The sequence below is a fragment of the Thermobia domestica genome, chromosome 1 (genome assembly GCF_964235325.1).
Source record: "Thermobia domestica chromosome 1, izTheDome1.hap1.1, whole genome shotgun sequence".
NCBI lineage: Eukaryota > Metazoa > Arthropoda > Insecta > Zygentoma > Lepismatidae > Thermobia > Thermobia domestica.
In genome coordinates this window covers 60,329,261-60,354,683 of record NC_137454.1, presented here as the reverse complement: position 1 = coordinate 60,354,683, position 25,423 = coordinate 60,329,261, and the positions used below count along the sequence as shown (strand labels likewise).

Here is a 25,423-nt window from a genome sequence, read left to right as displayed (position 1 = left end):
TTAATCAGAGAGCACCGAAGTTCTATAGCGACTGGATTATAGTATTGCTGAAAAAAAAAAGGGAAGGTTATCGAACAAAATGGTGTATATGTGGTTTCATAATGTTATTTTCGACTCACAATGAATGTATTCTCAATTTTAATCTCCAAAGGCTAAATACCTTTTAGACAACCTGATATTGTAAACTGAAGCGCAGGAGTGAAGTTGTCACGAAAAGAACTTCAAACCATGATTTTCTCCGATTTGCACGTTGCTTTGAAGGAGATTTTAAGATTGACACTCCAGTATATACGGTAGTTTAAAGGGGGTACACGTATTTCAACACGCCTTTCGGAAAACCCGTAAAGAAAAACTAGGTCGTGTAATAACGTCAATTGATGTGGCTGCTGCGGAAGATATGATATTCAAAAATCCAAAATGAATCTATCGCTTCTCAGATTTCTGGAAAGTCAAGGTAATTAATTATGATGAGACTTATCTACATTAACTTTCGAGTATGGATCTATGAAGACCACTCAGGCCAACAGCAGTGAGAAAAAATTAGTAATGATAAGTCACTTATGTTATATTCTTCCGTAGCACTTAGTCGCAACTATTAGTCAAGGTGGGCAGAAGATTGTTAACAGCTAACTTGTACAAAACAGTATATTTATCGAAAGTTCTAGCATTTTTGGAAATTTGAGATTTACTCTCTTTCATCACGATAATGACACTTTCTATGGCGTGCAAGACAGTTTTTACATGTTAATAAAAATAACTGATCATTCCACATGCTTACTTGATGTAGCTATGCATGATTTGTTTTCTAACCTTAGAAGCATCTGAAAGACGACATTTTCATCCTCAAACAATGCAACATTTCCACGACAATGACAATTAAGAGTGGCTCTGAGCTTCTGACATGTGTAAGGAAAAACACTTAAGTGTATTGTTACTGCAGGCAATTACTCTTCAGGAGGAGATACGCAGTTTGCCCGATTTCAAAACTTTAGAAGTGTTCCCTCATATATCCATCAACGTTTCAAGAAAGCTTTATTCACTTTATTTGCATTCCAAAACCTACTCCATTTCGCTACCACTGCTTCAATGTTAATTCTTATTATAACATTAATATATAATAATAACCAATCCAAAACTATAAGTGCACTCTAGTTTATTGTCGAAGTTATTTCAAATTGTGGCTTAACTATACAAGGATATCACGATATGTGCACTAACCTTACGCTTCATTATTTTATCTAACATATCGTCCAATTTACTCTTTTGTTTGTTCTTTGAGGGAAGTGAGAAATCTTGCGCTTGAGCTTCTTGTGTTACTGGATTTTCCTTAAGTTTCGGAGATTCCTGAGATTCAGATTTATTAAGACTGCAAAATAAAAAAATACAATAATAATAATCACAATTCATTTAGTATTCATGATTTACTAAATCTTAAACATAATAAAGTAAATGTTAATATGAAATAATGATTACCAATAACGTTAAAGAAAATTATCCTCTAACTTTCAGTCTTTATTACAAGAAGTATATGCATCACTTTTAGAACTCACTGATTGTTAGATCATGGTGTTCAATGGGTATGTCAACAGTAAGGAGCATTTGTCTCCCTATTGAGAATAACGTATGTCACCGTCAGAAATACATACAACAATACTGTATACACACATTATTTTAAATTACACACACAGTACATAAATAATCTGTTCCAACAGAAAAAATCTCAATTATTACTGATAACGAACAACTTCTTGGGACTGTAATTTTTTATCTATCTTGAAAACTACACATCATAATCTTACCCATTGTTCAGCTTGACGTGATCTTTCGATTAATGTATGTCTCATTTTTGAATAATATTGTTAAACAGAAATTTAAGAGTTATAATTTTGGGCTATATCTCATTAACCATGCGTGTACTGACGCCTTGCTAATGTCATAATGAAAAACTGGTTAGAGTATACTTTACTGTCAGTTTTATCTTAAGGATGGCGTAGTTATGTAGTCAAGCAATTTTCAGCTTCACAAGCAAAAATAATTTCTCTCAAGATTTTCTGCAGACTACGGATTAGGATTTACACTCACCCTTAGTTTGTCTACCTCAAAGAGGTATCGATTGAAATATATAGTAGTGCCTCCGAAATCCGAACGCCTAAGAACTCGAACGATTTTGAACAGGAACGATAAATAAGAGGAAATTTTGCTCCGGAATACGAACACGGCTTTGGAATATGAAAGCTCAGCATCTATTTGTTGTGTGCTTGTTCAAACGTATCTGCTGAACTTGCGTCACCCACATTTTGTTGTTCACTGGTTGTTGAAAGCTGTAGTGAACACATTTCGTGTGATTTTCACTACAAGTTTTTTACTTTTGCCCCTGTTTTGTGTTGTTTTTATATAACAACTTAATGTATTCCCCAAGGGCTCTTAAAAAAAAAAAAAAAAAAAAAAGTTCATATTTATTCAAATATTATCATTACCCGTTAATATTTGATCTTAAAAGTCCAGTATGTTTACTGTTAAAATCCAACAGAATAAACACTATCAACTCTATAATACTGACAACGAACGACATACATTTTAGCGCCACAGAAAATAGTTTTTCTCAATTTTCTCAAATCTTATGCATGCGAATTTATTCTCAAGCATGTCATTTTGTTCAGCCAATGTGATCTATCGACTGATACATTTCTCATTTTTTGGGTAATATTTTATTTGAAGAGAAATTAAAAACAAGAGAAAATTGATTACGATATACCTCAATATCAGTTTCACCTTAATGCTTGTAATATTGTAAAATTTGACACGCACTAGCTATTAAATGTAAAAATAGAATGTATGAACTTTCTTTTAAGTCATTCTATAAGAATATACACAACAGCAAAACCAACCTTGACGAAAGATCTATCGGTGTAAGAGTACTTGAAGTACCCGGTATCACAGTTGGTCCAATGGGTTTGTTAGGCGTGTGATACTTCAAATCGAATGAATTCAAAGGCATTGACAGAACACGTGGACTCTGCTGATGTGCAGGTGGAGGCTGTCGGTTTGACGTAACAGGAGTGGAGCTGAAATGCACACAAATATATTATGATATAACTTTAAAAAAAAATTTTGTAAATTCCTAACACATTAAGAATTAACTAACACTAAACATTAAAACACCCTCCCTTACTTCTCGAGGCACTTGCATATACCATAGGTCCATAGTACCTTGCAATTTAATTAATGTATGTGAATAAACAGATTTTGTACAATGCTCTCTAGTTGTTCTAAACTTGTCCATCACTAGTTTGCTTTACATCCTTATACAGGGTGTCTACTAAAATTCTAAAATGAAATTTCGTGACCTTTTCTTTTGCAAACCATAACACTTAGTAACATTTTCAAGAGCAAATTTGGGTACGAATTGACCAAATTTTCATGCATGAGAGAGAAGCGTGCTTTGCTTGCGATTTGGTAGTGTCTAAAGCCGACCGTAGACATTTTTGGTGGTGAATTTTGACGTTTTATAAAATACAATTTTCCAGTCTATACTTATACTTGCACAGATGGAAAAAATCGTGACCCAAAAGCTAAATTTCATGACCCTTTTCTGATTTCATGACTTTCGTGACCGATAGACAGCCTGTTACACAACGAAATTAAGAACCATAAATCCAAAATAATCCGGTTTTTATATTTGCCAATACATACGCAGCAAAAGCCAGCGCGCTACCCATGAGGCAGACCTTCTATTCGTTCATTTTAGTTCTCTACTTTTCCGTTTGATACACTTTTAACAACAGATACATATGAGAACGCTACTCTCCGATGCCAGATATAAATATATATTACAATACTAAACTATATTACACTTCTGAACATATATGAATACATGTATTTCATTATCACTGTACGTAATGCTAGATTTGAAATTTATAACGCTAGCAACCCCTCCCTCAAACAACACTAACAAAAAAACTTGCTCTCACAGATTTAGTACGATTAAATATTCAAGTCTTCTTTTAAAAAATAAATGTAAATATACATTCTGTTTATATCCCGTCTCTTGTAATGTATGTGCTTATAGGATGTTCGTAGAGTCGTGCAACCCTAACTTTGGAACGTCAGAACTTCCGAACCAGGAATCCTTTCCTTCATATAGATAAGTAAATTTGTAATGGCTTGAAGAAAAAGAAAGAGACATAACAGATTACTTAAATTTTTTGTATGTAATAGTTTTCCTTCTAAAACTGAATGTGTATCACAATTTCTTCTAAACCTTTAAAAAAAAAAAAAAAAAAATCCAAGAAACTTGTGAAAATAATAATTAAAACAATGTAGGTATTCTTGCAATGTAACAACTATCAATAATTTCTATTATCGGTCAACGATAAGGATGTGAATTCACGTTCATTTTAAGAAAAAGCCTTCCTTATGTTTTACTGTTCGTGGCACCATTAAGTACTAAGTTAACTGTAATTGGCTACTTCCCTCAGATATCAATTATAATATGAACTATAGGCCATTGCTTCTTAATCTGTAGTCCGCGGAGCCTTGGGAGACAATGAAAGATTGTAACAGGATCCGCAGAATATTTTATCATCTGTTCCTTAGACATGCGATATTTATAATGTGCAATTCCTAGGTTTTAATCAATGAAGAAGAGAATATCAAAAGATAGAAGAAAAAAAAAAAGCCTTATCAATCTAGGCTGAAAGATGCATCATCCATCACCTTACGTGAATGCTGCATTCATAATATTGCGCCTAGCTCTATGATCATATTTTTCGAATATCTCCATTTATACGATAAATGCGTTGTCATAAATGACACATTTAATGTTGTAAAAATATAATTTACCATTTAATATTATATATATATATATAAATCACATTTCATTTTATGAGGTCGTGGGAATAACAGTCCCTACTAGAGATCTGTAACATTCGAAAAGACTGGGAAACGATGCTATACAGTACATATAGAGTACATCTCATACATAACAATGGATTTAATGCGAAGTTAATTTTTCTAAACATGTTTTGAACATTTATCTCCAGGGCTTCCTCGGAGGCGACTCTCTGTTCTTCTATGAATTATACTAAATTCTAATTTATCTTTTGGATCATCCTGATTACAAATTAACAATCATCTTGAAAATCGAATAATTACAAGCGAGCCCATGTTTCCTCGTTTTAACAATATATTTCCACCTTAATGCATAATACCAACAGAAAAGTGAATAAATACGTGGATTAAAATAATAATAATAATAATAATAATATGGTAATGATGAAATGGTAATAATTAATTACAAGTTTCACGGTTTGCCGTTAACCGTATGTATGTTGCAAGGTTACAATGGAGGACGTTTCCTCCTACGATAACTACACCGAACTTTTATTGTAGTGAGCTTTGATCTATCCTCACTATAAATTACAAGCTAGTAGCAAAATAATTATTTCTATTAACAACGGATATTTCTCAGGTAATCATCCAGACTTAGCACTAGATATAAAAGATATTCACTAGTTCTCCGAATCTGGTAGCAGATCTAAATATTGCTTACGAAAGTACAATGTTGGATGTAATGGTAAGAAGCAAATATTATGTTTTTTTGTTCTCATTATCTCCCACAGGCTTCGTCAATCGCTCCTTTTTTCTTCTTTCTCATCGCACGACCTACTGTATCTTGCCCACTGATTGAATCTAATTACGTTGTTAAATACTTCAAATATGACAAAAAAATGAATGGGATACAAAAATTTGTGTCAAACTCTGAAATTTGCCTCGAAATTCCGTTCAATATCCGTTCATGAAAGATCGATCCAAACACTAAGAGAGTAATAAACAAGTGAGATACCAAAATATCTTACCGTGACTCCTCGGGGGATTCTTCACTTGGCTCCCAAAATGACGGCTTCGCAACGGGAGTGGGTTGGTGCGGATTACTACTATTTAACAGTGCATGAAGTTTCGCTAAAATAAGGAAGAAAAAAAAAAAAAAAAAAATTAAAACAAAGAATTACCACAAAAGCAAATGTAATATTTCACTTGATTTCGCACCTCCATGAAAGGACACGGTATTATCACTATATTACATAAATTCTTTAACTTTGCCTCTTATTAAATAATTACTTGCAGCCCTAGGCTATGCAACACAACATGACAGGGCTGATCAAGCACTGAAGTTCTGGTGCGATGTTCTAGGATGTGGTCTGAACAACAGAAAGTATTCCTCAGATGTAGTACATGTGTAGTAAGCTCGTCTGAAGACGAACTGGGTAACGTCGTACTGGTCGGTGAACCCATACAGTAAACTAACCATTCGGGTTCGATTTCTGACCCATATATAAAACTTTGAATTTCTATAACAACCCCAGCACTGAAAATATCCAGTATTTAACTGCATACTGTATGCTGATCATAATTAAATCAAGAATCAGTGGTTGCTGCATGCACCATATTCCACTAGGGCTCCCGTTAACTTTCGTATTTGCTGACGTCCTCACTAAACCTGAATCAATTAACTTCCGTATCACTATAAAATTTTCAACACACTGTTGTCTTTTTCTGTACTATTGAGGGCCTACAGAGACAAGAAATTCGGAAAGTGTCAGTTAAATTATCCTAGAAATATATTAAATAAAAGAAAGAAAAAAAAAACCGAAAATATAAAGATGACAATTGTATGTCGGAGTGTTTCTTTTGTATATAGTTTTTCTTCCTCTCGTATCGGCCCTACATGTTGGTCTAGTGGCTAGTGCGTGTCCTTGGTGAGCATGGTTCTGAGTTCGATTCTCTGTGAAAGATAATAAGAATTTAATTTCACAATCATTCAATTTCATTAATCACCCGTTTCCTTTAGCCTAAAAGGTATAATCGTGGGACATTAAATTAGTAGGTTTCATTTTCATTCTTCTTCCCTCCTATTTAGCACAATTTTGGTCAGTTTAGTATCTCACTGTAAGTAGAAAACAGGAAGAACACTTTCGATATCCCTATGATACGAAAGTCAGAGGGAACTTTAGTGTCGTAAGGTACGTACAGTATACAACACGTGAACTTGAACAAATGGAATTTCTTAGCGCAAATAATATATTTCCCAGTGGTTTAACATTAGTAGCAGCTATTGTATTATACTATAAGGTGACAAAAATTTCCTTTGATATTGAATGATGTTCCATTGTTCTTGAAGTTCAAATATATGCAAAGCTTTCTGATTTTCCTACTTACATTTGTACTAATATGTTTTCAGCGCTGGTTGTTAATATATTTCAAAACTAGTGTATTGTAAAATGGTAATTTCTGAATTTAAGAAATAACTTGTTTTAATATAACTTATTACAATTCGCACATTACACAATATGAATAAAAATGATGGTTACCTCTTTCGGTTTCAACATCAATAGCAATATGCCTTTTCCTCTTCTTAGCAAATCGAGGAGCACCATGATCTGTTGTGATGGTGATTACTTCCGATCCTTCTGACACTGGTGTTGATGTCTCACGCTTAGGAGTAACATCAGGAGTATCGTGAGCAGTTAAATCCAATTCAATAGCAGTCGGAGTGTACATGCCATGATGACGTGCCATTGGCCATTCATTATTCTCAACAGCATATACAATGTGTTCCAAACGTACCTGAAGAACTCGATCCTACAGAGAAAAAATATATGCTTGACTGTACTTTAATTTCATCATGTAATAAAGGAAAGTCACAATATCCTTATATTCAGTCTTATGCTAAAATATACCTTACGATATCATACAAAGGCCCCATTCCCCTAAGGTTTGCATCTATAATACGCAAAATTTGTGTTTAGGTAATTACAATTGCATATTCTGCGTGGCGATGCTATCAGCAAATTATTGGAAGACTGGTACATAATGTGGTCCCAGCTCAACTTCTGTCACAAAAGTGGCATGAAATTCCCTTCGAGTTTCAATGAATTACTAATTAAAAATGCGAACTACCATTGTAACGCGAAGAGAATTCAAACATTTCAATAATCTCACCCAAAAAAAGAAAAAAAAAAAAATCTAAATTGATTTCTGTACTTAGCCAACTGAATCCAGTTGCTACTTCCAATTCCTATTTCTGCGAGATCCATCTTAATATTGTATTCCCATCTATGCTTACGCCATAATACATTACGCTAAGCGTAATTTATTTATTTACATTACTATTAACCTATAATGCAAATAATTTTATTTTACCAACATAGCGAATTTACCAAAAATATAATCTTGCCATTTTAATTATATAAGCACTCAAAATAGTAATAAAAAACCTTTCTAGAACATTGGTGTATTTGCATTGTTATGGATAAGTTTTTCATCGGTCAAACATGATCAGATGACCCATTACCGCTGCCATAGCCACTGCAGTGGAAACTGCCCTGAGTCTTAATCGCTTCTAATCAAACAATTCGTTACGATGGGACGGAATGGCAAAAAGGGTCATTGTGTTTGGACAAGTACGTGAAGCTGCTACGTTTGTTGGTGTCAGATATCAAAATAGTGTGACTGCCAGGTCCGGGCTAAGTGACGGGATGCATTAAAACCTCGCAACCACATATCTAAATTTTTTATGGATCGTTAGTGTCAGCGTGGCATACACCCTTTCTCTTGACCACTTCCGGCCGTTTTCTGAATTGCTAGGTGTACTCGTGCTACTTATCGACAGTACAGGGTCCGAGTCTATCGTTCTGCCTGGTGGCAGCAGCAGTTTGTGATCCACGATGTCCTTCCAATCCAACTAAACGCACAGAATAACTTTCCTGGGTATCAATGTGAGCTTTGTGACAGAGCTTCTACTCGCTTCGATCACAATCTTTTTCAGACATTGCTGTCGCAGGTTATTCACTTCTCATCAGTCGTGATAAACTGCTCCAGAAATCACCCACGTTTGTTATGTTTCATTAGAGATTTGCAGATTGAAGTTCGTCGAGTCAATGTTCTTTGGCCAGATCATATGATAGCCAAGTGTCGAGCTTCTGTTTGTAGCCAGCTATCTCCAAATAGCTTAAAACTGTTTAAGGGGGTAGACTACTAAATATTTTTCAAAAGTTAGCATTTTTTCTTTTGCTCGTCTTTCATAAGAGAAAAGAGATAATGAAATGTAACTTGCCACAATAATAGATAATGTTATTCTACAGCGGAAAATAGGATTTGGAAGAATTTTTCAGTGTTGCCATCCATGGAAATCACAGTGTGACCAGAATTTGACTTACCCAAAAATCTAAGTTAAGGCTACGACTAGGTAAATGAACTCATCGGTAATTGATTACTTATCGTGCTGTCTTTGTTCCCTGTTAACTATTTTTAAAATAATATTTGTATTTAGTCTGTAGTAACTTATTTATTTAAAAAGTAGTTAACAAGGAACACAAACAGCACAATAAGTCATCAATTATTGTTGAGCTCATTTTTGTAGTCGTTGCCTTAACCTAGATTTTTGGGTAATTCAAATTCTGTTCACACTGTAATTTCTATGGATGGCAACACTGAAAATTCTTCCGATTCATAATTTCGGGTGTAGAATAACATTATCTACTATTGTTGTAAGTTACATTTCATTATCTCTTTTCACTTACGAAAGACGGGCAAAAGAAAAATTACTAACTTTTGAAAAATATTTAGTTGATGGATGTTCAGGTCATTGGCAACGTCATGACTGCTTACTTGCCAGTCTTCCTGAACTTTTGTCAGCTGTGATTGGTCACACACTGCGAGGAGCATCTTAAACATCGAAATTTGCAGAACGAAAGCGATTGAACCATCTCTTCTGTTGCTTTTGATAACCTATCATGCCCATAAACAATACATATTTCTTCATTCAACACATGTTAGTTGTGCAGCATTTGCGTCTTTATCGAAATTAAACTGTAAAATTTATTGCAGTTTTGTGGAAATTTATTTCATCTTCATAGCGCAATTACCTTCCGTTTGATTATAAGATTTTCAAAACTTCTTGCACGCCTATTGGCTTGAATTGACAGATGTCAATTGGGATTAGATTTGATCCGCTGCGACTCATATACACCTCGAGATTACACATTAACACCATCACGTGCACAAAAGGCTCAATACTTTTTAAACTATCTGCTATTTAGCAGATACTTCTCATATAATATGCAATAAAAGTTAACAATGACATTTGGTCGAAAATAATTGTCTGAAATTTTTGTGGATGCTTGCATTGCGAGGAAGAATCTGCATATTTATTAAAGCAACGTATTATTGCAGTATTTTCTGCGTATATTTTATTATAGGATCATACATATTTGAGAGTACAGTGAAAGAAAATTACACGCACATCAATATAAATAATAAATTTATTACATTTGATGTGAAATTCTTTTAGTTCTAATGTGAACCAAGTGATGTCGACAAACGATATCAAGTTGTGCAATCGTTTTTCGACTTGACATGCACAGAAACGGTATGCTAATGGGAACAGTAATTGGAGAGAATGGGATATTTAGGAAATGGACCAAGCATTTCCTTTTCCTGTATATTGAGTATATGTATTAAACAGAATCGCATCGCGAATTGAGTTGCTACATCAATACATGGAAATAAGATGAAAATGGAATACTATAATGTGATGTATCTAATTTTATTATTCAGGTTAGATTTGCAACTCCCACAAATAAGCAGCAATGCAAAATAAAGCGATAAATCGAATTGTTACCTACTTTGAATTTCGTACTCTTTCTTTATAGATTTAAAAGTGAAAATAATATTCTTAACAGTCAAATCTTACACAGAACTCTTAAAACACTATGAAAACTGGGAAGTTATTCAACAACCTAAATGTAAATGTAAAACCTAATGTGTTACAAATATTATAAAGCAGAAGAAAGTTACTCACCTTGGGCCACCTAATAGGATTTTGATAACTCTGCGCAAGCAACTGGGCTACTGTAGGCTCCGGATAATCAAATCCTCCCATATGTCTATCTCTGAACATGAATGAATCCAATTCTGCTAACTTCGAAAGTGGCTGGATTACTTCTAGTTCAGGGAACAATGACTTTAAGTCCCTTGGTTTCTCGTCGAAAACTTTTCTACCGTCATTCATTAGATTTATGTGAGGAGACTGTATTTTAATATCAGTTCCCACATTTTCATCTTTGACTTTATGGATGGTTTTTTCAATTATAATTTCTTCTTGTTTTTCCTCTGATTTAATATCCAACTTTTTATCCTCATCTGGTTTTGCCTTTATCTCCGATGAGGCATTTTCAGGAGTTTCAGTAAAGTCCGATTTTTCATCTTTAACTTTGGATTCACCTTCAACTTCAGCACGAGCAGTTGGTAGTTCTATCTTATCTTTCTCTTCTTTGTTTTCAGTCTTTTCTTCCTCAGTTGTGGCATCTTTATTTTCGTTCTCTTCTTTTTCTGGCTCCTTTGTTTCTGCCTCTTTAGGTTTTTCCTCTTCAATGGTAGCATCAGTCTCTTCATTCTTTTTTTCTTCCTCTTCTTTCTCTGGTTTACTTTCCTCTTCGTTAGTAGCTTTTTCTTCTTCTTTTGTATTAGTTTCTTCCTTCTCACTTTCTACTTTACTATTATTGCTTTCCTCAGTTGTTTTCTCAGTTCCCATATCCTCTTCAGCATCCTTCTTTGTCTCCTCTTCCTTTACACATTCTTTTTCCTTCTCGTTCTCTGATTCTGTATTCATTTCCTTTTTCACATTCTTTTCGTCTTCAGTTTCTTTCTCTGTATTATCATTCTCCTCCTTATCGGTCGGTTTTTCTTCTGGTGCTTCTGTTTTGATTATTTCTTTCACTTCTTCCAACGTTACTCGCTTAACTTCTTTCTCTTCATCAGCATTTTCTTCCTTCTTCACAGGTTTTATTTCGACTGTAATCTCACTCTTCGGATAATTTATGACTTCATCCTTCTCCTTTTTAATCAGAGTTAACCTGACGTCATCTTTTGGTTCCCTTTCAATAGGTTTCTCAGGATTCTTTTCCTTTTTCACGTTTATCTTCTCTATTTTCAACGTACCTTCACCCTTTTCGAGTTTCACAATTATTTCATCTTTGTCTATCTTTAAAATATCCTCAGGTTTCTCTATTTTAATAGCATCTTCTATTTTAAACGACCTGTCAAATCCAGAGCTCTCTCTGCTTTTATCTTTCAGTTTGTCTTGAGGATTAACTAATGGTTCACCAACCATGTGTCTCCGCAGTATTTCCCGGAATGAAAGTTCTGGATCATTTAGTATGTAAAAATCAGTTCTACCCAGACCATGCCTATAATGAAGTTAGAGTAATATATTATTTAGCAAGGTACGTACTACACAGTAAATATATAAGACCTTGTCAACGTGATAAATAATTAGTAGTCAGAGAACAAGGAAAAAAATATCGAATTGCCATACATGTACATACATAAATTATAACTCATGATTACAAGAGGAATTGTAAAGGAGAGAGGTCACGATTTAGCACTTCCTAGAATTTCTTTTCTATATTAAGTGAAGTGTTTTAAGAGTCAAGCATAGTAAAACAGACATAATCATAATAAACAGTCCTTCACTTCATTTTTACTTCTTCGTACAGTTTAAGACCTAAAGGTCTGAACAAAATAATTCACACGCTTCTATAGCAGATCAAGGCTTACCAACATGCTAACTCTGATGCAGATCGAGTGACTTTGGCTTAACTCGTACGATACGGTGCTTTTTTTTTTTTTTTTTTCACGGGAAAATCAAATAAACAATGAAAAGCAAGTTTTATGTTCAAAAATATTTGACTAATTTACAGTATTCACCAGAATAGTGAGAGTAAGTTCAAAAACAGAAAAGGAAGCTTGAGAAGATCTATACGATTCCATCAGACTTGAAGGGAAGTTTCAGACTTGTATGCGAATAAACTAGTACCATTAAGTCTAACATTACCCGATCGAAAACGGGGTTATTTTTTAAATTTACTTATCGTCTGGTATTATTAGTTTTTCCCTACCCAGCATAATTCTTTCCTCCACTTTCCTGATTGATACCGCCACTTTTAATCTAAGTTCAAGGACGTTACGCAAAAAAACTAAATGTTTTACCAACTACTATATAATATCGAGTATTTTATCATCATCTTTATTAAATATTTCTTTCAACTGAGACTGTTCCCTCTATTTACACATATTACTGGTAAACTCTTAAGTAACTAGTTTAGACACTTGCTAAAAAAACAAACTACTCTCTTCCGATATTTCTACCTGCAAGTATGTATAATAAATAAATATCAAACTTCCCCTTTAAAACACTTTGTCCGATTAATCAGTTAACTTCTTGTAACTACTTTGTATGTAGTCACTGTCAAAAGTATGAGCACATTACTGATCTTTCAGACCTTTCCAGAAAGACCTGTATTCATATAAAACCCAATTTGTTGGACTTGTTCTGTAAAATAAACATCACTACTCATATAAAGAAATTTAAAAATATGGTCCCGTTTCCGCAGAGGCAAACTAATTGAGTAAGTTTGCGTTCAATGGTGTGCCGACCCTTAGCCTTAATACGAGCTTTACAAATTTTAGGCATTTGTTTGACTGGTTTATCAAACTTTTGCGTTGCTATGCGACTCCAGTAGCTCTGAAGAGCCTTCGAGTATTCGTTGGCACCTGTTTACAGACTGTTCTGTTACGTTCATCTTACAAGGACCCGATGGGTAACAAATCCGTTGACTACTCGATTTGTTTGTCACATAAGCAGATAATTACTGCATACCTTGGAAGAAAGTTTCGGATGGTAATCATCTTGTAGTGCAAAGTTGCTACCCCAAATCCGCGTTTCTGATGGAATTCCACGCCTCACTTAAACACTGTGAAATACGCTTTGTCCATTATTCCATTAATTCGAACTACATTATCAACTTGGCAGTCTGTAAAGCATCCCAAAACAGTGAAGCTCCTTTCTCCGTGGCTTGCTGTAGGTATTATATGGTCAGGACGAAAGCGCTCTTCGGGACACGACGCACAAATTTCTAGCATTGGAAAGCGAAAAGTTTGAATTAGATTCGTAGGTAAAGAGTGCTCTCTTCCATTGCTCATCGTTCCGGTCTTTATTTTTAATTTTTTCGGCCCAAAAGTATATTTTGTAACATTTACTACTTGTGGGAATAGTTTCTTTACTACAACCATACATCCAAGACTACAGATCTGCCGTGCTAAGCGAAAAGGCCTTAACACCATTTCACATACTTTCGAGAAAATAAGCAAAACGCATTTTGGCTTAGTCTGTACGTTCAAATTTGTTGTATTTCAGTAAAACTTTATTAAATATATTTTCACGATCTAAAATTTGTGTGGAAATACAGTTAAATATTTTTGCTTATGAACTGCCACTTAAGGTGTTTTTGCTTACATTCAGTTACAGTTTTGAACATAAGGTAAACACTCATGACGTCATTACCCCCTACCTATTGATCAAACCACGTCAATTTCACTTTAGATAGATGCAGAATTGTACTACGAACATTTCCATACCAATATTTCGATTTTCGAAAAATGTGGAGTTACCGTCTTTTCGCTTAGGACGGCAGAGATCTGAAGGCGCTGGGCTACCGTCCTATTTGATACCAATTGGAAATGGTTCTTCCATAATTCTATAATTTCTTCCGGAGCGGTTAACGTCTATTTCTCTCAAAATAACTACTTGAACACGTGGTTCGACTCTTAGTTAACAGTTTCTCTTCCTCATAGTATTTGCATGTTCTTCACATTATTCAACTGGATTATGAAAATTAAAACAGAGACGACATATGTCAGATTTCGATACAATTTTGCCCATATTGCAACACGACTGAATAGCGCATACATAACTGTTCATTGAAGTAAAGAGATAACTACTGACAAGGGTTCATATACGTACCACTAGGTGTCGTTGAAACGATGCACCATTAAATAAAGCGTGACGTTAGTTATCTGGTCATTAGTTGTTTACTGCCTAGTAGCTTTCTTCAATAAATTTGTCTAGTCAAAACGATCATGAATTTTCATATGAACAAAATGATGAAAATCGACTGGAAGCCTTCGAAATTTGGGTGTGAAGAAGAACGGAAATAATTAGTGGGTCGAGGTATGAGAGTGTGTTAGAAATGGTTGGGGAGAATAAAACACTTTTAGATATTATTAAAAAGAGGAAAAGAAACTGATTGGGACATTGCCTAAAAAGAAATTGTACCATGAGGGACGTCCTAGAGAGTATGGTGGCGGAAGAGGGAGGGGGCGAAGGAAACTGCAATTAATGGATGATATAAAAACAGAAAGATCATACGTGAATACGAATAGGTTAGCGGAGGACCGTGGAGCATGGAAGCTTCTCAGCTGCGGCAAGTGACCTGCCAATAAGGGTAGAATACCTATGATGATGATATGAACAAAGTTGTTTATTTTCAAAACTGAGTTCAACAAACTTAGTTTTGTATGGATAGTTTTTTATATATATATATATATATATATATATATATATATATATATATATATATAAATTCTGGAAAATCAATAGTGTGCTCAGAGTTTTAACAATGACTGTATATATACGTCCCTATTTTTATTCTGTCTGTTGAAGTCACCAACAGATCTTACAAAATTTTCCTTTTTCTTGTGTGTGCTGGTCTCTAACTAGATTATGAGAATAACGGTGTTCATCTTATATCCGTTCCAAAAGTTTTCGTTTTTTTTTCTTTCTTTCTTAAAAATCTGTAAAATTATACAATATTGGTCACACTAACATCTGTAAGGATCATCTCTGGACTTGCTGTCACTTTTTCCTTTTTATTTTTCTTTATTTTTTTACATACCAAATTATAATATTACCAGTTTACAATATCAATTTCTCGCACTTACGAAAATACAAGAAGCTTACAATCCGGTGTCAGACTAACAAAAGCACTAGTTTTTTGTAATATAACTACGTACAAGTGCAGCATGAAGCGTTGTTTGCGAATTAGTTGTTATACTAGCGCTCAATAAAATTCCCATGTGCGGATTTACGCGATAGACTGAACGTCAGTCAATTACAGATATAACTTGTTTATAGAGTTTTGGCAATAATATGAATAAATGCTAAAATAGTGTACGGATTTTATAAGATAAATTTTATATTTACAAAGAATACTCTTGACACAGTAATCATAATATTGCTAGTACTTTGAATAATTCACTATTCGGGTTTTCTTGAGGTTATGAAAATACCGTTTACTTTATTCTCTATCACATTCGATAATACAAGAATTTGTAGCATTGACAAATCCTGTTAATTACTCCATATGAAAATTCACTTTATTACAGTTTATAGGAATATAAGCTAATAGGTATAGATTCTAAAGTACTAATAAAAGCAAAGGTACTAATGTATGTTAATTAACGTATACATAATGATACTTAAGTATTAACATCAGCAGGAGACCCGGGTTTTATTCCCGGCGGGAGATCATGTGGTTCGGACTCCACGTTAATCAGTAGGTCAACGTCTCATATAGCCTTGCTGTTGAAAGGGACGCTAAACAAAAATCAACTCCATTAAATACTAACAATCTATAATGAATAATAAAACAGCAATTGTGATTAACAAAATAGTGTATCTAATGTCATGATTGTACTTTCCTTCAAAATTTAGAGTAGAAACTAGACAGTAATTTCGAAAACGCAACAAACCCAGAATAATGAACTGTTCACAATATCGGCAGCATTAATTACCACTACTCCCCTTATAACATTTTTTGTACGTACAAACTTTACCTTATGTATAAGCTATTTTTGAATACAACAGTAACTCTGTGTGATGTTCAGAGCTACATACTATATTGAATAAAGTAATAAGGCATGACTGTTTCATACCACTGACATATGTAGAGTACTTCTATCTATTCTTCTTTGCTTTCTCTAAGAACTATTTAGTTTTCAGCATTTTTTTGTGCAATCACGAACAAATACGAGGATTCTGATCTGTTTTTATATAGAGAATTTTACTCTTCGTTCCTCGACTGGAAAACTGAGAAACCTCAGTTATGAAAAATGCAATTTTGAAATGCGTCACTGTTTTGCAAGACTCGTAAAAAATAGTGCCCTGTTATTTATATTGTGTACTCCGTTATCCATCTCATCTACATAGTATAAATTTCAATATTTTTTAAAAATAAAAATACACTTTAACGTAGATTAAGTCTCAACAACATGAAGCAAAGATGATTTACTTTAATTAACACGTAACAAATTCCAACTTACAAAGCCGGAAATAGTGACGATAAGAATAGATGTGCTGGCTATCAAACAACGATCTTTCTGGCCTGTAACCGTAGAATTGAAGTTTAATTTTAATTATAAAACAATTTAGGGTCACATTCGAAAAACATGCCCCATTCGTTTAAGACAAAATTTCCAACTGCCACTTCTCCCCTTATTAAATTTTCAAGTTATACTAAGACTTAAGATACTTACTTAGCTGCACCGATAAGTAAATCCTTGTCATGTTTCCCAGAAATCCACCAATCAGGTAATTCAATTGAAGGCTGGCATAATTTCAATCTTTCATCCAAATGTGGATGGTGAATAATTTCTTCCCTTATCTTATTTAAGAGTTCAATTCTTTCCAAAGTTCTGCTTGCTCGTTCTTCGGTAATTGGTTCCATAATCATCAAATCGATGTTCTCTGCAAAGTATAAATCATATTACAACGCTGAAATTAGTCATTTGCACGGAAGGCAAACTTGAAATAAATGAAAGTTCATTTCAGAATGATCTTTGTTCTTTGGAGAAACGCAACAGCATAAAGCACTGCTTTGAAATAATTCTGTAGCTGATTTCACTAGCTGCCTCCTTGTTAGAGGAATATTTAATTTAATGCCACGAAAGATTTTGAACCACAACCGGAGTAGCAAAACTAATGCTAAAACGTGGGTAAACCATGCTACAGAAGAGAATTTCTACAGAGCAGCATTAGAGAAGAGTCAGATTGAAATGAAATATAATCTTCCAGTTTAACATCCCACAATTATGCTCTTTAGGTTAAGGGAGACGATGATTAAAGCAGACGAATGATGGAAGAATTGGTGGAGTGAGAAAGTGAAAGCAAACGGCAGTATCCCGAGATAACCCACGGACATGATGATGTGCACTACAAACTAACTTGACTGGGAATCGAACCAAGGAGCCCACGCACCAGAGGAAAGCGCTCTACCACTGACCCACCGTAGCTCCCAGTGAAGAATCAGAGTAAGCGTATCATATGTCCCTAGGATGTGATACAAACTGAGCAGCATCCAACGAAATATCTAACACGAACAAGTGCATCTGCACTTGATGTAGAACATCAGCGACGGCTATTAAGATGAACGAAATTAATTTTGGTGAGGACTGCATGGAAGGATGCATATTAAAATTTCACAAATTAAATTATGGTCTTCAGCAATTGTATAAGCAATATTAACAAACAAAACATGTGATATTGGAGTGTTTCCAGCCCATGTTTAATGTGGGGCACCAAATATGCAAAGAAGTGGTACAGTATTAGTATGTAAAATGAGGGTTGCTTGGTGGCATATTAGTGCGTGTGGGATTCGATCACCTATTTGAACATTCTTCGATTGGTCAAAACGGTTGTTAGTAACCTGTAAGGCCACAAGATTCAACATAGTGGATTCTTTTGTCAGGTTATTTAAAGAATATCACCCGCTAGGTTAAGATTGTGTGTAAAGAACATGAATACTTTCGCATCCCGAATAAACTATCTTATTTGCAGCTTTTCGCTTTCTCTTCTCCCCATTTTCTGGCGCACCACTTAAATCTCGGAATGCTATTGAAGTAAGTGCCAACTTTTCTTACGTCTTTCATACGAGTAGAAGAAAAATGAACAACTATTCTTTATCTGGTTTTGTAGTAGAACATTCTGTCCTAGAGTTTTCTAGAGGTTATCTCCCTTTCACGTTCACTCCACCAATCCTTCCATAATCATTCACTTGTATTCACTGTCTTCGTATTTAGGCTATACGGTGAGACATTAATATTAGACTTTATTTCACTTGAGTTATTTTCTTAACCTAATAGACATTACAAAAATCTAAAAAGACTATAGTAGTTTTCTCTACATTAAATAATGCATGTTAACGCAACTAGACCCTAAAAATATTTATTATTTTAACTATTGTCCTTATTCACTAATATTTTTTCTTTCTTTTAAACGTGCATGGTTCTTAATGTGTCCAGTGGCAACTGCCTGAAGTGTATTTACAATCCAAGCATATAAAAAAATCTCTAACTTTTACATAACGACTCAATTTTATTCTTGCGTAATTTCCAATTTCTTACTATCTTTGCTTTTGACAAATAATTTTTATGTATAAAATTTAAAACAATATTGCAAGTAAAGCAAATTTTATTATTCAATTTACAAATGTACTTAAACGTGTAAACTTTACCTAACAGAGTTTAGTGAACATCCGAGTGGTAATAACTAAATTATTTTCCGCTTTTGGCATGAGGTATAATGATAATTAACACTAATACACTTATAGATCTATTTTATGAAGAAGATTTCAAAGATGATTATAATACGACTAAATTAAAGAACAAGAAAATATACCTTCTTCTTCTGTTAGCTTCATTCCGCAAACCCTTTTGCAAGTTGCAATAAAAGCTTTATAATATTCTGTCATCGTATCATCAAACTTCCTATCCAATCGGGAAATTGCTCGGAATTTACTCCAATCGTATCTACCTTTCTTCCTGTAATATTAAAGAACTATCAGTACTGATTGATTTATTGTACATTCACATACATTCCATAAATTTAAAATACATTACATACATTGATAAAACGTTTGATTTTGAATACGTAACATTAACTAAACGACTTGACTCAATATGATTGTTTGAAATGTGAGAAATTAGTGTTTTGTCCCTTATTCCAATAATATGAGCGACAGAAGAACAGACGGCAAGAACTAAAGAGGACTAGAAATATTAAGCATCAAATATTTGTCTCAAATGCCTTTATCAACTACTCACTATGCTTGTCATATTTAGCATGTATTCAGTAAAGTAATAGAGCAGATAGTTCGTACATGGATTATACTTATTTATTCAATTGACAATGAAATTATTAAATTACATGAATACACTTTCAACAGTTATTGTCCTTAGAAAAAATACCGCTGCAAACCATTTTTTAATCTCAGGTCTGATGTTTGCAAAGAAAAGTTTGGAACAAAATACCTGATGCAAAATTTGGAAAACCTCTTATATTTTACATCTGGACGGTATGTTAAATAAAATAAGAATATATTTTCTGGGATCATTGATCATGAAAATAATTCTCTTACTTTTTATATTCGTTTCGTACTTCATGCAGTTCTATTATTAGACAAAACCCTGAAAAAACCATATACACAGTAGAAAAGAGAGCAAATATTGTTATCTATGTGATGAGTGAATTTACATGCTACAAATACTATTGGTAAAGTTTTAACCCACCTACACACACACACACACAAAGGAAAAAAACAAAGAAAAAGAAAAAACAGAAACTGGCTAACCAAATCAAAATCATTCACAATTAGAATAATCTTACCTATCAAATTCTACTCCGAAAGTTGACACAGTCCTGAAAAAATCTGCTTCTTCTCGACGGGACCACCTCCTTTGATGAATTTCGAGTCTCTGTCTTTCTCTTTCCCTTACTATTTGCTCTATTTTTTCTCGTCGTTCTATCTTCTGTAAAGAAAAAAGAATTAATGTTCAAGAAGAAAGGAACAATCACAATAACTATTTCTTGAAAGATGTTCACTAATGTAAAGTAAACAAGCCAAAATATGACAAAACGCGTTAAGAATAAAACACCTGTTTTTGTACTTCCCATTGAGCTTCCCACAAACTTATTCTGCATTAATCAACTATGAGTGTAGAACCAATCTTATATCAAAATGAATAATATTCCTTTTGGCTCCTTTATTTGACTACTATTTGAACTTTTATATTTTAAGTTTATATAAAACGCACCTAATACTACTATTATTTAGTACATACAAAAAAAAATGAACCCTTCTGTACCTGTCATGGCAGGAAAAAATTAAGGGCACAGAGTTTTAATAAAAACTGTCTAAACGCATCAACTTTAGAAGCTAAATATACTGTACAGTAGATTTACAGGGATAATGGAACAAAAATTTACTTCTGCCATAAATCATGAAACAAACAAACGTATTTACATTTTCTGTACATTTATAATTTATAAAATGCTGTGAAAAAGGAACTGAATTTAGAACCAGAGTAATTTACCTACAATATATAGAAAATCAGACAGTCTTTAAATGAAATATTTATTTCACTGAGAAGGCACTATTTATCTACACCTAACACGCTTATTTCAGTGGAAAATCTTCTATGTCAATTTTATTTATGGACTTCTTCCTAATTCCCTTATACATGTGCTTTACGAAGATTAGTACAGCGTTACGATCATACAGAATTAAGGTACCAAAATCAAAATAGGAATTTCTTTTCTAAATAAAACCGAGCATAACGATGGAAGAGCATGCCTTACAACGACGAGCTCACTACCTTTGTTTGCATAAGCAAATAATAATAATAATAATGTACCGTAATATATGGTAAGTTATATCACCTAAACACCTATCAATCCATATCAAGCAATGAAACATCTATTTACCAACTCGCACAAACACACACACACACACACACAAAATTATTCTATGACACCTTTACTGTGTATTTTACCATGTGATCTTATTTCAAGAGTCGCTCCAGTTCTCTTCCTCAATCACACGATGAACGCCAAATATAAATCATTGTCTTTGTTTTCATAATTATTCGTATATTTGAGTGTTACGAACAGTTGTCTGCTTTTCAAATACAATCACTTATGTTAGAGTGAAGTGTTAGAAAGGAGCAAATAGATATGTGAGTTCTTGATTTCTGTTCATCGTTCATCCAGTGAGTGAGGAAGACCAGGGGCGGTTCTTGAAATGAAAGGAAAGCTTTCAGTTACGACTCATGATTATGCCATGTAGGCTGAAGGATACTATGTTGTTGAGAATGAATGAAATAGTGGAATAAATCAAGAACGTAGGAGGAAATAGGAGAATCTCGAAAAAACTCATGCATACGGTGTTTGCCCACCACAAAGCCAACTCGGCGTGAGCTGGGATCGAACCAGGAATCCCGACCACTAGAGGTGTCCTGAAAGAGTATCACATGGTTGATGCACAGTGAAATGAAGTCATACCATATGTTGAAAATAATATGTCAAACGTTTTTATTACATTTTATATGCATAAAATGATCCGGATCTTATGTAAGATTACAGAGTTTTTAACTTAATATTGAAACTGTGGTGTACATGTATGTATCAATGTTTTGTGTCTTTGTAACAACTGAAAAGTTTGTAATGGCTTCTTAGTTACGAACGGATTTAAATTATTAAACTTACAAGTAGATAAGTAAACTTAAGTCTCAATATGGTTTATAGCGAGAAAATGAAACATAATAAACCCACTAACAAATATATCGAAAACTGGGTATAATACATGTAACATTCACTCTGAAGTTCCATCATTTCTGAACAAACAATTACCACAAAACCAGTAGAATACAATAAAAGGATTAACATTGTCATCCACATGCCCCCTTTGACCATGCCAATTCTTGTTCTTTCATCGTGTTAATTCTGACCATAATGATTCTCAATTCCGACCACAACCACACAAATGAGTACTTCATGAACAGAACTACGCAAATGAATATTTCTACATTTACCAAACGTACAGACAGTACTTTCATTACTTTCGAAAAACTGCAATCAAACTAGTGTACACTATTCACATCTACCTCCAAATATACTCAATATATACGTTGGCTGGTTATAAGGCAAGCAACTACAGCAAATATTTAGCAACATTTTAATTACATCTACTTTCGTCTTTACAATAAATACCATTTCTCCAGACAGGCAATATACTGTACAAAATTGCACAATCTTATGATTTCTACGTTGTTACTCAGGTCAGTAAATGAACCCCATTGCAAATATACAAATGCACTAATTTCAATCATTTTTTTTAAAAATGTATATTACAATATTTCATCGTAGTATTTACTTTGAGAACCTCAGAGTGAATATTTCATTATTAGACCCACTGTAGGTCAAAAATGCGCATTTTTCTTTTTTTTTAAAAAAAGAGCTCTAAATCTGATTACTAGGAATGCACGTACGGAAAGTGCTTGTAAGTTACTGTGGGTCTCATCATAGGAAGGTCCCAATCCATAGTGAAATTGGTACGGAAGAGCATGTCCATGACAAGAAGTGGTAGCAACTGAGGATGGCGTACTTGAGGCCACCATCAGTGATTCCTGTGAAAGAAAGGTTTCATTACAACACGAGTTCAAGATATACAAAAATGTACATCTTCAAAGAAAGATGAATGTAATTCAGTTCTCCATTCTTTATAGAAATCTGTGTATGCCTAAAAATTCAGTAGCTTTGTTCTTTCCCCATTTTACTCACATTCACATAAGCAGACTGAGATATTAAACCAACTTATTATTAGTGTACTGAGTTACATACTTTACAAATGATGTAATATCATAACGATGTTTATTTTGCAGAAGTATAATACAAAAAGTAATTTAAGAATAATAGGATTTCAAAGATTATTAAAATATGAGTAAACAGGAATTAGAAACTTGGCAGTTATCTGCACTTGAATCTAAAATAAAGCTAAGAAACTATCAAAGTTAAAATGTATGATTCTGTTTTAGATTCGCACCGTTTAATATAAATTGCTGGAATGAAATGATGAATGAAAATAATTAAATAAAATTATTTTATAAATTTGATATCGTATATAAAAAGTATCAAAAATCCGATAATGTAAGTATACAAAAATACTAGGTAATGTTCTCATGTAAGTATTCTTTAAACCTACAATTTCACGCTGTAAAGCACAAAACAAATGCTAATATTATCCCAATAAAACACAGTATGATGAGGGTCACAATAATAATAATACTCTACAGAGAAGAGCATGACGCCTAAGAGGTCTTACGATGTAGAAACAGGTTTAAACTTGCCTTCGCCTTCTGAGCAAGTTTCATTTCTTCTTTCTTAAAATTCCTTTGATAAGAAGTAATCACACGACGGAGTCTCGTGTTCAGATCAGCCATCGAAGGCCACACTGCTTTGTTGGTATCTTCTGTTTTAATATTTTCCATTTTTGGTGTTTGGTTTTGGCTCTGCTCCATTTGTGTCGGTTCCTGCACTTGCTCCGATGACTCCTGTGCACGTACTTCGCTATCCAACGTTTCTTCGTCTTCGGTTATCTTACCCATATCATCTTCATTACTGTATCAAAAATAAAATAAGATTTCAATTTATTAAAACCTTATAGATAATTAACATTATTTTTCTCTAATAGCTGGTGCGTGTATGTTCGAAATCTGAATAGGAAAGAGATTCTCATAGTGTGTTTATGAACGTAAAATATCATAAATTATTTTAAAATGCGTCTTTGTACGAAGGTAAATCAACTTTTCTTTAAATCAATATTTTGGCTGAAAATAGTCACTCTTGATTACGACAATAAAATATACATATTGGATAATAACAAGTTTCACAATTACTGGAAACACGAACCAACCCATTTCATTAAACACGACTAACATCGATTTCAACTATTTTTGCAACTCAGTTGCAAAATCTTCCCTACCTCTTTCCAAAAGCCTTTAAAAGCTACTTTATCCTATGACATACGAAGAGTGAAGAACTGCACAACTGGATTGTCTTCAAATTTTGTCTCAGCCTCCCCGGGAAAACGAATCAACCACTGTGCTACCAAACCTGCTCTTAGAAGCCATACATTCTATCACTCGAAGTCTATGCTCAGCCACATAAACCAAACGAACCATAACTACCGTTTTCCTTGAACAACCCATCGCCTACACTGGAACCTCTGACGGTTGAATTAAATATTATATATGATGAGTGGTGGGACTAACAGATTTCGTTACAGAACAATCTCTCTTTAGATGTGAGTTCAATGATATGCAAAAAATTTGACCTAATCGGACCCAGGTATCTGGTTCACCGTGTGATAGAAAATGAGTCATTTCCTTCATTTATATATGCTGAATAGAGTAAGCGTCCGATAAACTACATTTCTGTCGTACACAAAAATGAAATGAAAAATCCTTAGTATCCCTCAGACATGGTATCTCAACAGGCTAAATGAGACGACTGATACATTCAAGTAGCTCTCTTTAATGTTATCACAGGCTTCACTCAAATTCTGGTATCGATAACCTACAATTTTCATGACCAAGTGCATTTCCCCTGATCCGCCACACCGCAAAGATTATAATTTATGGTTATTTTCTTAATCGATCTCCCCATCTCCATTGCCATTCAACGCCCTCTTCT

The 25,423-nt window shown here is 33.9% G+C and overlaps 1 protein-coding gene across 4 annotated transcripts in view; it reads right to left on the bottom strand.

Moving 5' to 3' along the window:
- kis (chromodomain helicase DNA binding protein kismet) overlaps positions 1–25,423 on the bottom strand; it is a 158,499-nt gene that overhangs the window by 14,888 nt on the left and 118,188 nt on the right. For 3 of the 4 annotated variants that reach the window (XM_081757548.1, XM_081757560.1, XM_081757553.1), the window contains 10 exons: positions 24,079–24,349; positions 23,221–23,358; positions 20,561–20,703; positions 19,574–19,716; positions 17,434–17,644; positions 10,862–12,248; positions 7,371–7,641; positions 5,859–5,961; positions 2,889–3,065; positions 1,219–1,366 (listed from right to left, as the gene is read on the bottom strand). In XM_081757548.1, coding sequence (XP_081613674.1) covers positions 1,219–1,366; positions 2,889–3,065; positions 5,859–5,961; positions 7,371–7,641; positions 10,862–12,248; positions 17,434–17,644; positions 19,574–19,716; positions 20,561–20,703; positions 23,221–23,358; positions 24,079–24,349 — 2,992 coding nt within the window. The remainder of the gene's footprint in view (positions 1–1,218; positions 1,367–2,888; positions 3,066–5,858; positions 5,962–7,370; positions 7,642–10,861; positions 12,249–17,433; positions 17,645–19,573; positions 19,717–20,560; positions 20,704–23,220; positions 23,359–24,078; positions 24,350–25,423) is intronic. The other variant, XM_081757556.1, reaches the window with a different exon arrangement.